This window comes from Cicer arietinum, chromosome 6 (assembly GCF_000331145.2).
Source record: "Cicer arietinum cultivar CDC Frontier isolate Library 1 chromosome 6, Cicar.CDCFrontier_v2.0, whole genome shotgun sequence".
Classification (NCBI taxonomy): Eukaryota; Viridiplantae; Streptophyta; class Magnoliopsida; order Fabales; family Fabaceae; genus Cicer; species Cicer arietinum.
Window position 1 is genome coordinate 61,204,072 of NC_021165.2, and position 16,498 is coordinate 61,220,569.

The window sequence follows — 16,498 nt, forward strand, 5'->3', positions numbered from 1 at the left end:
AGATCTTAAGTTCGATTCTCATATTACATTAACATCACACTTTGGAATTATCTAAATACAATCTTCATCAACAATTTCTCTGTAAAAGTCTTGCAACAATTAGGTAATCACATTCATTCAAAAGAAGATTGTTATCATTAGGACACTTTGAGTGCATGTTGTTCAAAAGGAAGAACAAAGAGAATAATTCAAATGCAACAAAAGACAACCTTGTTGGTGTTGTTTCTGACCTCAACATGATTGAAGATGTTGAATTTTGATGGGTAGACTCTGGTGCTATCCGTCATGTGTGAAAAAATCAAGAACTATTCAAGACAATTAATGAAGAAGATGGAAGTGTTTTTCACATGTGAAATGCCTCAACTGTCCAAGTCAAAGGAAAATGAATAGTAGAGATTAAATTCACATATAGAATGACTATTACTCTTAAAGATGTATTTTATGTTTATGAAGTTATGAAGAACTTGATCTCTACACTTACTTAATAAGTTTGGTTTCAAATGTGTATTTGAGGGAGATAAAGTTATTCTCTCTAAAATGGGTATGTTTGTAGGGAAGGATGACCTTTGTGAGGATATGTTTGTATGTGGCTTAAATATTTGATTCGTTCATGTAAGTTCACACATTTCTTATTATCATTTTTGTCTCTGTAATTTTTTCTTCAATTTAAACCATGTAATTTTCATTTGGTTTTAAAACCATCCTATCGTTAATTGCAGTTAAAAAACTTATGACAAACCGAATGAGTGACGTGACATATGAATAAATTAAATAATTATAAAATATGAAATAAGTAATTAAGTTGATTAAAAAAAAATGGAATAACAAAATGAAAGAAAAACAAAGGTGTTAAGTTTTAGTCCATATGTTCAAAACCATAAATAGGTTTGAGATTAGAGTTCTCTATCATTATATCACCATTACCAAATTACTAACATTGCATCATCATCTTCGAATTACCGTCATTGCATCACCATCTTCGAATCACCATCATTGCATCACTATCTTCAAATCTTCATCTGTTTTTTCTTCTTTCAACCATGACGTCGTTTTCATCTACAACAAACTCAACGATTAAAAAATTTAAACCTTCTAAAACAACTTATTCTATTTTTAAGTGAATTATCATAAAATCATTTAAAAAATATAAAGTCATTAAATTAAAAAAAATTTAAAATCAAAATTACTTTTTAAATTTTTTTAAAAAACCATCCATACAAATTTAGCCTTTCCTCTTAAATGATTACATGTTATTTATATAATTACCGTAAAAAAATTAAAAAGAATACTAATGAAATGTAAAATTTAAAAAATTGCCTACCAAAATAGGATTTAAAAATATAGACGTTAACAAGAAACCGTAAGATACGTAATATTTAGTTCATTAAAGAAATAATCTTGGAAAACTTTTAGTAAAATTAACATAAAGATAAGATTAATTAATTAAAAATGATCACACAATAATACAGTGGTTCACACCATAGAGAACCACAACACTGTTATAAATACAGAACAGAGCATTTCTTCCCGCCGTTTCAGAGAGAAAAAGTGTGTTTGTTGTGAAGCCAAGCGTATTGAACAATCGTCGTTTCAATCATCCTCACCATATAACGGTTACTCAATCGCAAACCCTAAAACACTTTCTCACTCTTCTCTCTCTAATGGAGCTTCGTTCTCGTCGACGCCTTTCTGATACTATGGATTCCGGTGATAAAATATCTCTTTACTTTACTTTGTGTTTTCTTGTTTTAACTTCTTTTTGTGTGGTTTGGACGTTTTCTTTGTTAGAAGTCGCTGAGATAATGTAAAGAATTTTGAAATGTTCGTGTTTTTGGTTATTTCATTGTTTATTATTATTTTTTTGACTGTGTTGTTTGGTCAATTTTTTTGAACGAAATCTGAATTGAGATAATAAGGTTGAACGTTCGATTGGTGCGATTTTGAGTTGTTGAAGGTGCAATTTTTTGTGGTTGATTGTTTTTTTTCTCCATTCCTGTGTGGTTTTGAGTTGAGAATTGTTATTTCAAATGTAGCGTGGTTTACTTTGTGTCAGTGATTACTGATTACTTTGCTAATTGTGTTGATGTGTTTGTAAATCAGCGGCCGACAAGGGGAAGCGGCCGAAAGATGATACTGATGAAGATGATAATCATGTTGTGTCTTTGAAATCTGATTCTGATTATGAAGGTATTGTTGTTTTCTTTCTTCCTCTGTTTGAAATTTTGTGATGATTATCAGTTTAAGATGTTGCAAGTGTTATATACTATACTACAGAGTAAAGGGTGTGCTGTCCCTGAAATGTTTGTGGTCTTAAACTTGAGGAAATGTTTATGACTTGGTATTTATGGTTCTAGTTAATTTATGATTGGACTTTGAATGCGAAGTAAAATATACTAGACTTCATTTTCTTTCCTGTTTAGAGGAAAATCGTAACCCTTTTATTCTGCAAATTTAGTGCTGAATTTCAACCTGGTGACATAGCTGAAACTTATCTAAAGAAAATTCAATGCAGATGAAGACTTTGATGGGAATCACCCTTTTGACTTGAATCAAGACCCAACTATAAGCTTTAGTGTTTCTGATGGAGAAGATAATGCTTCTGATTTATCTGATTGTAGTGAGCCTTTATCTAAACGGGTAAAGGCACAGTCCATCAGAAAGGGAGGAAGAAAATCCAAGATAGAAATCGGAGACTTGAATGATGAAGAGAGAGTTTTGGAGAACAATGATGAAGAAGCTCCAATCGATTTTACTAAGGTGAAAAAGAAGAAACAAGCAAAGAAAACAAAAAAGGGTGATTCTAAGCCAGTTTTGTTATGGCATGCTTGGAAAGAGGAACATGAGAGATGGATTGATCAGAATTTGTTGGAAGACGCTAACTTAGATCAAAGTGAAGTGATGAATGAGACAGCCGAGGCACCGTCTGATCTGATTGTTCCTTTGTTGAGGTACCAAAGGGAGTGGTTAGCCTGGGGTTTGAAGCAGGAAAATTCTGCAACTAGAGGAGGAATCCTTGCTGATGAAATGGGTATGGGAAAAACTATTCAAGCAATTGCCCTTGTCCTTGCTAAACGTGAATTACAACAAATGTGTTGTGAACTGGATGAACACTCACATTCACCTGGGTCATCTAAAGTCCTGCCTGCGGTTAAAGGAACACTAGTCATTTGTCCTGTGGTTGCTGTCACTCAGTGGGTTAGTGAGATTGATCGATTTACTTTGAAAGGTAGCACCAAGGTTCTGGTTTATCATGGGGCGAAGAGAGGAAAGAGGGCTGAACATTTCTCGGAGTATGATTTTGTAATAACAACATATTCTATTGTTGAATCCGAGTACAGAAAATATGTGATGCCTCCTAAGGAGAAGTGCCCATATTGTGGAAAATTATTTTAAGAGTGCTGAACATTTCTCGGAGTATGATTTTGTAATAACAACATATTCTATTGTTGAATCCGAGTACAGAAAATATGTGATGCCTCCTAAGGAGAAGTGCCCATATTGTGGAAAATTATTTTACCAGAGGAAGTTATCTTATCACCAGAGGTACTTTTGTGGGCCTGGGGCTGTTAAAACAGAAAAGCAATCAAAGCAAACCAGTAAAAGAAATAAAGCCCATAGTTCAAAGTGGGATGGAGAGTTGGAACAACAGAGTTCTACCAAAAAGAAGGAAGAGGAAATGCCCTTCATAGTAGAAGGCAATGAGAAGTCATTTCTGCATGCTTTTAAGTGGCAGAGGATCATATTGGATGAGGTCAGTTGTGATAATATATTATGGTTTAAATCTAATCAAAGAATACTATTGTCTTTGTATGTGTTGAAGTTGTGGGATTTTAGAGAAAATGAGGAGAAAAAATAATAAGGGTTTGAATATTATTGATAATAGCTTTATGCTAATTTGATTACAAAAAACTCAATGCTAATCTCTATTTATAAAGAAACATAGACTCAATCCTAAATCAGGAACAAATCATAATACTAATGAGAGATAGTTTAAGATATCTCTATGATTATAAATTGATCATAGGAAATAACTCAAGATACTCTAATATAATATAAAAGATATTATAAGATATTTTCTAATATTCTAACACTCCTCCTCAAGTTAGAGTTTACTAAGCTTTAGCTTGTTACAAGAAAATAATATTTTGCTCTGCAAAATAATAAAAAGAATGGAAAGGCAACTCAGGGATGCATGTGAAGTCGGAGAGAATTGTTATAAATATAGCCTAGCCAGATAGCCGAAATGATCATTAGCCTGAGAGAAATTCATGGCAAGCAATTGAACAAAGTAAGGCAATAATATTGAAAAGGTGTGCTTCAAGGAGAGAAAGGCAAGGCCAATACATCTGGGACAAAGATGGGGTCAATGCATCTGGGACAAATTGCCATGCTAAAGTATGAGTCATGAAATTAAAAGACCCTGTTAGAATGACCATCAATGGAAAAAGAAGTCATCACTAATATGATTCATCTGTGGGAAAAGGGATACCACCGGAATGATTTATCTGTGAGAATAGAAGCCATTGTTATAATCTATTAGTAAGAACTAAATTGCATGACAAACACAGAAGAAGAAACAACGTGACTCTAATGAAATGAAACCATGATCGATCAACGGATTGAGAAAATGCGTCCAAAACAGGAGAGTTAACGACTGTTTGAAAAATAACACATATTTCCGTTGATCAAAATTGGAAAGTAAGGGCAGATCTGGAATCGTGAAGCCGAGGCGAGTTCAACAAAAAAGGTCACGTCTAAAACGACTGCCAGACGCGCCGTCACGCGCAATGAAGAGAGGCGGCGCACAGATCTGACGTGCGACAGACGGTGAGGCGTGTGCGGTGGCTTTCGGCGGTGCACTTTGAGGTGAGGGCCGATATGGAAGAGGCAAAGCTGATGGAGTGGTCGTTTGCCGAAAAAGTCGCTGGAAACAGTGGCGGTGATAGCGGCAATAGCGAGCTGAACGAAAACAGGTGAAACCGGTGTTGGAATGTGTTACGACAGTGGGTTGAAAAAGGAATTATCAAATTGGAAAAGAGAAACTATGATTATATTTCCAAAATGTTGGGAACTCGACAGCGGAATAGAGGCGAGATCGTTAAATGAGGATCGAAATAGGCTCTAGATACCATGTTGAAGTTGTGGGATTTTAGACAAAAGGAGAAGATAAAATAATAAGGGTTTGAATATTATTGATAATAACTTTATGCTTACTTATTACAAAAGACTCAATACTAATCTCTATTTATAGAGAAATATAGATTCAATTCTAAATTAGGAAAAAATCATAATAATAATGAGAGATATTCTAAAATATCTCTATGATTATAAATTGAAATAACTCAAGATACTTTAATATAGTATAAAAGATATTATAAGATATTTTATAATATTCTAACAGTATAAAATTAAAGAGTCATTGGTATCCTTTGTACTAAAAAAAGAGTCATTTGTATCTTTTTATTGTTTCTATTCTCTTTCTCTATCTCTAAACTAACTTAAGTTTTCTTTCGAATTCTATCTTGTTTAACTATGCCCAATTAAACTTTTATTGTTATCTGATATCTCCTACTTATTGTTACAGAAAAATAAATAAAACAATGCACTAACACTCAAGCTTAATGTTTTGACTTCGTAAATATATTTGTATTTCTTATTGTGCTTCGTATTATTACAAATATCATATAATATGATACGACATCTTCGTATTATGTTATTTAAGTTGTTGAAACTTCCTTGAATTAACTTTATTCCCCATAAATATGAAAATAGGCACACTATATAAAATCTAGGCATTGTAACACTGCAAAAGCGGTTCTTGCTTTAGAGTCTTCCTACAAATGGGCATTAAGTGGCACACCCCTTCAGAATCGTGTTGGAGAGCTGTATTCTTTGGTAAATTACCAGTCTTTTTGCAGTAATATATTCATTGTTTTTTTATATGGTTTGTCCAATAAAACTCTTCCTAAAAGCTGTTGGGTTGAGGATAAGGAATATTTTACATAGCTTATCCTACATAATTCAATTGCAATGCCATGTGTGCAGGTACGATTTCTGCAGATAGTTCCTTATTCCTATTACCTGTGCAAGGACTGTGATTGCAGGATACTTGATCATAGGTATGGCTTACATTCAGTATATTAATGCACTTGGATTCTCATTTAGTAGCAGGCAGTGATTTTAAATAGGACATGATAATTTATTACTAAGGGTTTGATTATTATTTTTTATTGTTTACAACTCTTGATTTGCTAAGGAGGGAACTGAGTTGTTAGCTTATTTGTCTCATGTTATCTCTTATCAGTCAAAAGACTAATGTCCACTCGGTGCTGCTCATGTGGAACAGAGACAGACGCCTTCTTATTTAGAGAAAATTCTAATTCTAATATCTAAATCTTTTTACTCTTGTTCCAACTTTGCAATGCTGAGATTTCTGTAATATATGACTATCTCTTTTTTTTTTTGAAGTTCAAACACTTGATCAATATCTAAAGTGTTTTCTCTGTATGCATGCCTTAATTAGGAATTTTGTTTGTACATTATTGCATTATTTAGTGATTAAATTCGCTATACCTGTGCTCTTTTGTGCAGCTCCTCTAAACAATGTTCAAACTGCTCCCACAGTTCTGTTAGGCATTTTTGTTGGTGGAACAAAGTAAGTTCTGCACTTTTTTGTGTTCTCCATATTAGAGAGATAGAGAGAGAGAGAAGCCATATTCCTCGTAATGTTATACAACGTGTTTTAGCTGACATGTTTTTTATTAATTGTTCAATCTTGATTAGAATATTGCCACACCAATCCAATCATATGGGTATGGTGATGATGGGAAAAGAGCTATGATATTACTCAAAAACAAAATTTTAAAGAGCATAGTTTTAAGGCGAACTAAAATAGGCAGGGCAGCTGATCTTGCACTTCCACCTAGGATCGTAAGTTCTTATTTCCCAATGGCTAAGTATGAATTTCTTCATATGGAGAAGCTACATATTTATTTCTACTTGCAGGTTTCATTGAGGAGGGATAGCCTGGATATAAAAGAGCAAGACTATTATGAGTCTCTATACAATGAAAGTCAGGCACAATTTAATACGTATGTCAAATTCTCTATCGTACTGTCTTAAATGTGGTAAAATTCAGTTTTTGTATGCGAAGAAATTGAAATTTCTTTGACATAAAGACATTATATTTAGTGGGGTTTAATTAGTGTATCAAATCACCTAGTTGTGAATCTTCAACTATTTCATTTATTAATGAGGGTTGTCAAGTATCTCTAACCATAAGCTCGAAAATCTTACTTTAGACTACTGATGCCATGAAAAAAGGTGAAATTAGGGGTTTGAAGAAGTGCTATTATGACACAATTGTTCAAATTACATATATGAGTTATATATGAGTGGTACATGAACATAGTAATGGACACTTTGTACCACGGACACGTCTGATCGAAGGCGTGTTCTGATGTCCGATACGTGTCGATTTTTGACACCGACACCTTCATTGAAGTTCAACTAATTCATTTTCTCAAATTATTATCAATGTCGACGTGTCAGTGTTGTGTTTGGACTCCGTGTCAGTATCCGTGCTTCATAGGTAATGATACACTAATTACTTTATTATATCCAAAGCACATAATCTGTATGTTATATGTACATGTAAAGAATGAGACTTTTATTCTAACAGATAATAAACATAGTTTAATTGCTTCTACATCTCCTTCGCAGTTTTTTGTTTGTTTGTTAATTTTTTCATGTTTTTAGTTGGTATTGGAAAATGGTTATTGTTAACATGACCCAAATACCTTGGCAGAAACCTTTCTGTCGCATTTATCTATTTCGTGAAAGAATAAATTAAAGCAAGAAGAAAAGTTGTGAGTGTGAAAGTTGTTATGGAGGTTATTTTATATTGGAGTCAAGTCAAGGGTCAAACTGGAAAATATTTGTGCACAACAAAACCTGCTATTGACATCATAGATAGTTATAGATTAGTCTCTTGCATTATTCCCTGTTTGTTCATCTGGTTCTTGCTGTTTATTTAGCAAAGGAAAAGTTTATTCTTTTTCTATTTAACCATGCTTGATTTAAATAGCTGTATCCAAATGTTTAACTTTTGAAATGGCAACATAAATAAATCCTGGTATGATTTCTTTTTTTTAATATAAGGGATGATTTTATTAATATGCTTTCCCTTTTGCAGGTATGTCGAAGAAAATACTCTGACAAATAATTATGCTCATATTTTTGACCTCCTCACACGGCTACGTCAGGTGAATGATAAGGGAACATAAGAAATCAGTTACTTCTGTTCCCTGTGATTGATATTTTTTCCTGCTTTAAATATGAATAAATGTTCATTACTAATGATCTGCAGTTTAAATCAGACACATTGAAACATTGACCATGTGTGACTATAGTATTTTGCGGTTCCTGAGTTTCCTGATGTTTATCATGTTTCTAAATATTTAGTTTTTCCATGCTGGTCATTTCATTTAGAAATTAACTTCGGTGTGGAGATTAATTTTGCAATAAAAAAATATTTTTGTACTCTTCTGCCTCTGGAAGGTGTATGTGATTTTCTTCTATTTCTTATATGTCTCTGGGTTAAATATGCAGGCCGTGGATCATCCATATCTTGTGGTGTATTCTCCAACTGCAGCAGCGCTAAAAGGTGGGAACTTGACTAGTAATGGTAATGTTGAACAAGCATGTGGCCTTTGTCATGATGCAGTTGAAGATCCTGTGGTAAGTACATATTTTCTTTTTGTAATTAACTTATTTAATGCTTGTATATATAGAAGTTCCTCCTGCTAATTTTAATGTGCTACTAATATTCCTTAAAATTCCTTTTACTTATTGATTCAGGTTACCTCTTGTGAGCATACTTTTTGCAAGGGATGCTTGATAGATTTCTCTGCTTCCTTAGGACGAGTATCATGCCCCTCATGCTCTCAATTACTCACTGTTGATTTGACTTTCAACAAGGATGTTGTGGTTACTAAAACAACAATTAAGGGTTTCAGATCTTCAAGCATTTTAAACAGAATTCAGATCGAGAATTTTCAGACTAGTACTAAAATAGAGGCATTGGTACGTATATAAAATAATACTTTTATAGACGGCAACAAATCAGTTGGTGTATATTTTGTGCCCTATGCATATCTTTCCAATGTCTTGTTACTCTTCTTTTACCTGAATGAGTTCAAATGTTTGCAGAGAGAAGAGATTAGATTTATGGTTGAAAGGGATGGTTCTGCAAAAGCGATTGTTTTTAGTCAGTTCACTTCATTCTTGGATCTCATAAACTACTCCTTACAGAAGGTAAATTTTCTTGTGACTTTCTATTTTATTAATGAATGAAAAAATGCATCGGGATAATGACATGGTGAGCTAATTGCAGTCAGGTGTATCTTGCGTTCAATTGAATGGAAGTATGACATTGGGTGCTCGGGATGCTGCCATTAAGAAATTTACTGATGATCCAGACTGCAAAATATTTCTCATGAGCTTGAAAGCCGGAGGTGTTGCTCTGAATTTGACCGTAGCGTCTCATGTGAGTAATCTCCTTTTGTTGCTTATGTCAACCTTTTGGTACCCTACAGAGTTAATTTAAAGTTGAGTTGTGAAGTAGCTGGAAGAATGTTCTACAAGCCACATTGTTTGTAGAAGTCTTGCAATCCATTTTCTGAATCAGTTAACATGTTCTAGAATTCTCTATAGGATTAGAGCTTTCATTGTTGGAGTTTTTTTGTGCATTCGTTGAAGATAGTTTATCCCTTAATTGACTTTCAATTCCATGTTCTTACTTCTCTATTTCTCTCTTACATATTGTACTTAATCCTCCTCTTTCACGTTTACATTTTTATTCAGCATTTCACCAAAAGTTTGATGGGTTTGAATATGTTACTTACTCCATGAACTGTTTTTTTACCCTTGAGCTGTTAGAATATTAGAAAATATATTAATATCTTTTATATTATAAAGGAGTATCTTTTAGAATTATATTTTATATTACTTATTATTATTATTATTATTATTATTATTATTATTATTATTATTATTATTATTATTTGTTATTGATTTATGATTGAGTTTGTATCCCTATAAATAAGGATTAGTATTGAGTTTTTTGTATTAAGTCATCATTCAACAATTGCATTTTATCGGAACACTATCTTCCCTTTGTTCTCTCTTCGATATAATTCTCTATATGGTTAACATGAGCAAGACATGTAGTTAAATGGACTATTTAAAGCATCTTTTGTTTTTGTTTTGTTTCTGTATTGCACTACCTAAACATTTGAAGAAGATTGACGAACTGTTTTTACCATTCAGCAAGACATATAGGCAACTTTTTGTTTTTGTTTCTGTAGTAGCACTATTTAAACATTTGATCTTAGATTGTGATAGTAATCAAACATGTGTTTTTTTTTAATTCTATTGTCATTCTTAAGTTTGGTTTTTCACCTGGTTAACATGCAGTTTTGTTTATTGCACAATCTCAGGTTTTCCTCATGGATCCTTGGTGGAACCCTGCAGTGGAGCGTCAGGCTCAAGACAGAATTCACCGGATAGGACAATACAAACCAATCAGGTACTGCTTCTTGCACTTAAGCACTAAATATGGAAAAGTTAATAGGAAAACATGTAGGCTGATCCTTTCATTTTGAAGTTGATCCAACATTATTTTCATGTATAGAATTGTGAGATTTGTCATCGAAAACACAATCGAGGAGAGGATCTTGAAACTTCAAGAGAAGAAGGAACTTGTATTTGAAGGGTAAGTTTGAAATTATAGTAGGTTTGAAGGTGCACTGCATATTTTTCCATAAATAAGCAATGACATTTCCTTTGTTGCTCCTCCTTTAATAGGACTGTAGGCGGCTCTTCTGAGGCTCTGGGGAAATTGACGGTGGCCGACTTGAAATTTCTCTTTGTTACCTAAGCTTGCATGATATCTTGACAGAAAAATTTGTTGATACTTCATGATATACATTTTTTGGTAACTAGTTTTTGTGATCTATCATCATCTAAACTGCCATGTAGTTTCCAGTATCTCTGAGCAGTAAACGGATTAGCTGTGTAAATAGGTATATAATGGCTATGGTTATGAAGCCCCCGAAACATAAAAAATGAAACATGAATGTCGGTGTGACTTTGTTTACTAAAATGAAGGAACGGATCTTATACTTGGTTGAATCAAATGCTTAATGTTTGTGGTTATGTTTGGGTTGGCCTAAAAAGATGGAACGAAGTGATGTATGGTATTGGACTCTCAATTATGAAGATTGAAATGGAATTATTTTAAGAAAAAATATTTTATTGAAATGTGAAGAAACAATGAATGAGCTGAAATTGAAAAAATTATGGCGAGTCACTACAAGTTACAATTTTTCAATATATTAGATGGCTCTTGAAAAATCATAGAAACTCATATATACAACTACGGCCCTTTTCAGTTTTTATTGTGAAAAAGAAAATTAGTAATATTTCAAACTATAATTTTTCATCTACAATAGTGTTCATCTATAAACACTAACAAAACTAAAACTTTGAAAGCTTACAAAAAGTAGGTCTATATATAGATCGACTCCAACCTAATGAGAGGCCCGACCCATGGAAAGTTTTTGGGTAATGTCATAATTTAATTTGTAATTTTACAACTTGAATATTAGATGTTATTTTGTTAGTTGGAGAGTTGTAATTGTAATCTCTTATGAGTGACATTTTAGATGGGAAAATTGTTAGAAAGACAAAGGACACAATTGCTATTTAATATTGTTTAATGAAATAATTTGCATGTTATTTATGATACCTGTAAAGTACTAGTATACTTTAATTTTTAATGGTGTTGAACTATGAGTTTTATGTTATTTTTAGTTCATATAATTTTTTTTACTGGATTTTATATGATATATTAAAGCTTAAAAATATATTTTTGATTCTTGAATCGGTTGTTAAAGTCTGGTATGATTTCAATTATCTTGCTTTTTATTGTTTATGTAAATAATATAATATTAAAATTAATTAGGCTAATGTAGATTGTGATTTTTCTAATTTTTGTTTTGAAGAGTCCAACGAAAAAATTTCACATATGTTGTAATTATTATTAACATTGAAGTAAAAATAAAGATTTGTATGAGAAATTCATAAAATCAAAATTATAGATAATTAATAAACACTACAAACATTGACTCAAAAGCGTTTTTTTTACTACATTTAATTAAACAAACAATACTACAAACACTACATCTACATGAGATTCATTTTCAATGTTCTTACGTTTTCTAAAAAAATCAATGATAATTATATTTAACAATTTGGATAAACAGATCTAAATTATATGTAACAAACTAAAACATGGTAGGAAAAAAAAACAATGAACAAGGAAACAAAAAGTATTTTTACATCTATTTGGGGTTTGTTTTTTTTACTTATTTTGAGAAACAATTTCTATTAAAATTCATGCAAATCTGAAGATAAAAACAACTTTAATCTATAAAGAACCAATCTAACAATTTCTCCACCTAAAAGGTCACTTCTTTTATGATTGGTATTATTTTATGTTCAATGGCTCAGTGTGTTCAACTCTTGTGAAATTAAATACATTGTTTGCAAACTAAGTTTTCGGTATTGTATTTAATTTTTGAACATATAAAACATGGTGAATATCCATGCAATTTGTTGGATACTATTTCAATATCCAACCATTTAATGTACCCATGTATTTGTTAAAACTTTTTTGAGAAAGTAAATAAAATAGAAATATCAAATGAGGTATTTTTGGATTCTAACTCACTAACTGAAAGTCGCACTTAGTTTGTTGCTACCAACTTAATTGTAACCCTCATAAATATTTCTCTATCCCAAACCTCACTGCTTAAGCTAAGTGGTTCTCCATTGGCACATCACACCTTTTTAATAAAAAGATGAAGTTAGATACCAATGATTGAGAAATTAATTATCTCCAAATACTAACAATCCTGAAATCAAGAGATTTTTAGAAAAAAATTTAAAAATTCAAGAGGTTTTACTCATAATACAAAAATTTAAAGTTTTATTACAAGAACTTAAGTATACTAGACTTTTATAAAAGTAGAATTCAAATTTAAAAAAAGCCTATAACAAATTATATGTCAAATTTAAACATTAAATTTTTTAATAAATTATTTCAGATTTTGTAAAATCTAACTCTATATTTTGAGTATTCAAAACTTATAAACTATGTAAAATTCATGACATTAGCAAAGAAGAGAAATATGTTTGGTTGGGTTAGCAACTTTTAGTCAGAAAATAAATAGGTTAAGTTGGGTTGAAATTTCAAAGATAGATAGCCAATCTACTTTTTAAAAATTAAATCTAATTTGATTTCAAAGACAACTAGCCCACCTACTTTTTAAAATGTAAGATTAAATTTAATTTGGATCGCTAATGGTCGCTCCTTCACAATTTTGGTTTTAATGACTTTTTTCTTTTTATCTTAAGTCTTAATGTCTTATTTCTAAAAAAAAAAAAAAAAAATACAGTTATTTGATTTTTAAAATTTCAAAAATCTTCTTCATTGTTAAAATTTGTTGGAAAAAATTAGAGACAATTAGAGATAACTATCTCTATAATATAAAATATTTTTTCTCTATTTGTGCAGATAAATGACAAAACAAAAAATAGAATTACAAAAACAATAATAATTGACAGAAAATTAAATATGACACAAATACAATTTTTAGCGTTGAGAGAATAAAACCATGTGACCTAATCTAGTAAAAACTTTCACTATAATAATTAATGGGTATATCATACTCTTTCTAATAACAATATGGAACATCAATTAACAATAACAACAACCTAATAACCTTCCACTAAAGTGAGTATTCCAAAGTAACTCAGGAAAGGTAAAACAACTCTATATTAAAATAACAAACTCAGTGGTAAGAACAACATACTAAAATTGTATATCAAACAAGCAAGTTTGCTACACATCTGTTACCACTAAAACCAACATTTTTTCTTCTCTTCTCCTATTTTGTTAATGCCGCAACATTTCTTTTATTTCTCTCACGACACTATTTCATTGCGTTGCCTTAGGAATTTCTAAATCCATTTTATTTTTCCTTCACATGGACCAAGCCCAATAAAACACTTTAATTCCTTTTTTCTTCTTCTTTTCTTTTTTTAATAATAATAATAATAATAATAATAAAATAGTAAAATTGGTGGGTTCCACTTAGAGAGTGAGCCCACCCAACAAATCTCCAATTCACGACTCAAGTGGAAATGTACTACTCAACCATGTTTAGCATTCTTTGTACAACATATCATCTTCGACACAGGCACGACCTTCGTCATCATATCTGAACCATTCTCATAAATATGAATATTCTCAATTAAAAATGACTTCATTTTTAGTGCATCTCGTATCCAATGATACCACACATCAATATGCTTCAACTTTGCATGAAAAGTCGAATTCTTGCTAAAAGGGATCGCACCCTGACTGTTGCAGAATAACATAAACTTGTCTTACTTGAGACTTAACTCATGTAGGAATTTCTTAATCCACAAGAGTTCTACGGAAGCTTTAGTTGGTGCAATGTACTTGGCTTCAATTGTGGATAAAGCAACAAAATTTTGTAACCTTGATTTCCAAGACACAACTCCGCTGCAAACGTCATCATATAACCAGAAGTAGATTTTCTAGAATCAAGATCACCTGTCATATGTGCATCTGTGTAGCCATCCATCACAGGTTCACCACCGCCATAACATAAACACACTTTGTAAGTGCCTATGAGGTATATGAGAATCCATTTCACTGCTTGCCAATGACCTTTACTAGGATTAGAGAGAAACCGACTAACAACTCCAACTGCATGAGCAATATCTAGCCTTGTGCATACCATAACATACATCAAAATACCTACTGCAGACATATAAGGAACCTTCTTCATCTCTTCTTTGTCTTTCTCACTTGTAGGACATTGATCAAAATTCAATTTGAAATGAGTAGCAATTGGAGTACTAACAGGTTTGCAATTGCTCATGTGGAACCTCTCTAACATTGTCTCGATGTAATTGTGTTGAGACAACCACAATTTATTATTCTTTATATCATGAGTGATTCTCATGACCATAATTTGCTTTGCAGGACCCAAGGCTTTCATTGCAAAAGACTTGTTCAAATTTTTCTTTTGAGATTGAATCTTCTTAGCGTCATGACCAACACTCAACATGTCATCCACATATAACAAGAGAATAATATAATCAACATCAGATAATTTCTTCACAAACACACAATCTTCAGAAGTAGTTTTACCATACTCGTGTTTCTCCTGAAAGAATCAAATTTCTTATACCATTGTCGAGGTGCTTGCTTGAGCCCATACAAGATTTTCTTCAATTTACACACAAGCTGCTCTTTACCTTTGACTTCGAAACCCTCTAGTTGCTCCATATAGATCTCTTCCTCCAAATCGCCATGAAGGAATTCAATTTTCACATCAAGTTGTTCAACTTCTAGGTTCAAGCTAGTTGCTAACCCAAGCACAACTCGGATAAAGGATATCTTTACCACACATGAAAAAAAATCATCAAAGTCAATACCTTTTCTCTGATTAAAATCTTTGGAAACCAATCTTGATTTGTATCTTGATTGAGAACTATTCTCTTCTGCATTTATCTTGTATATCCATTTGTTCTTGAGTGATTCCCTTAGGCAAGTTTCTCATGCAATGAATTCATCTCTTCTTGCATGGCCTTCAACTAATTTTCTTTATCAACATTTGTAATAGCTTCTTGATAATACTCTAGCTATCCACTATAAGTGATCATCACATACTCATGTGGAGAATATCTTTGATAAGGTTGACGTTCTCTAGTAGATCTTCTCAACTCAAACTCGACTGATGGCTCAGCTGGAACCTGCTTATCACGGTGAGGTACATGATCATCAATTACATTCTCATCATCTACTTGTATATCTCCCCCATCAACAAAAGTTTCTACAGGGGGCTTAGGTGCAACATCAATCTAAGTTATAGAATTTATTTTCTATTTCTCAACTTTATCAAAATCTTCAATAGTCTGGTCTTCAAGAAATATCATATCTCGACTTCTAATAATTTTCTTGTCAACCGGATCACACAATCTATAACCAAATTCTTCATCACCATACCCGATGAATACATACTATTTGAATTTACTGTCAAGCTTGGGTCTCTCATCTCTTGGAACATGAACAAAACATCTGCAGGCAAAAAACTCTCAAATGACGGTAAAAGACATATTTCCCTATCCCCACTCTATTTGGAACATCATCGTCAAGTAGAATAAAAGGAGAAAGATTGATCAAATCCACTGCAGTTTTCATTGCTTCACCCCAAAAAGATTTCGATAATTTTGCATGAGAAACATACATCTGATTCTGCCATTAATCGTACGATTCATTCTCTCTGCAACACCGTTATGTTGAAGTGTCTTTGGAACTATTTTCTCAAGCCCGATTTCA

General features: G+C 32.2%; 1 protein-coding gene across 1 annotated transcript; it reads left to right on the forward strand.

The window, feature by feature from the left end:
* The first annotated feature begins 1,498 nt into the window (after positions 1-1,498).
* Positions 1,499-11,217, forward strand: LOC101497977 (ATP-dependent helicase rhp16). Its single transcript, XM_073370503.1, has 17 exons — positions 1,499-1,707; positions 2,101-2,187; positions 2,513-3,280; positions 3,405-3,751; positions 5,773-5,895; positions 6,046-6,119; positions 6,592-6,655; positions 6,784-6,930; positions 7,006-7,091; positions 8,195-8,264; positions 8,611-8,739; positions 8,860-9,084; positions 9,211-9,315; positions 9,395-9,547; positions 10,500-10,588; positions 10,694-10,774; positions 10,867-11,217. Exons 1-17 carry the CDS (start codon positions 1,662-1,664, stop codon positions 10,937-10,939), a joined length of 2,667 nt encoding a protein of 888 aa, XP_073226604.1. The 5' UTR covers positions 1,499-1,661; the 3' UTR covers positions 10,940-11,217.
* The last annotated feature ends 5,281 nt before the right edge of the window (positions 11,218-16,498 follow it).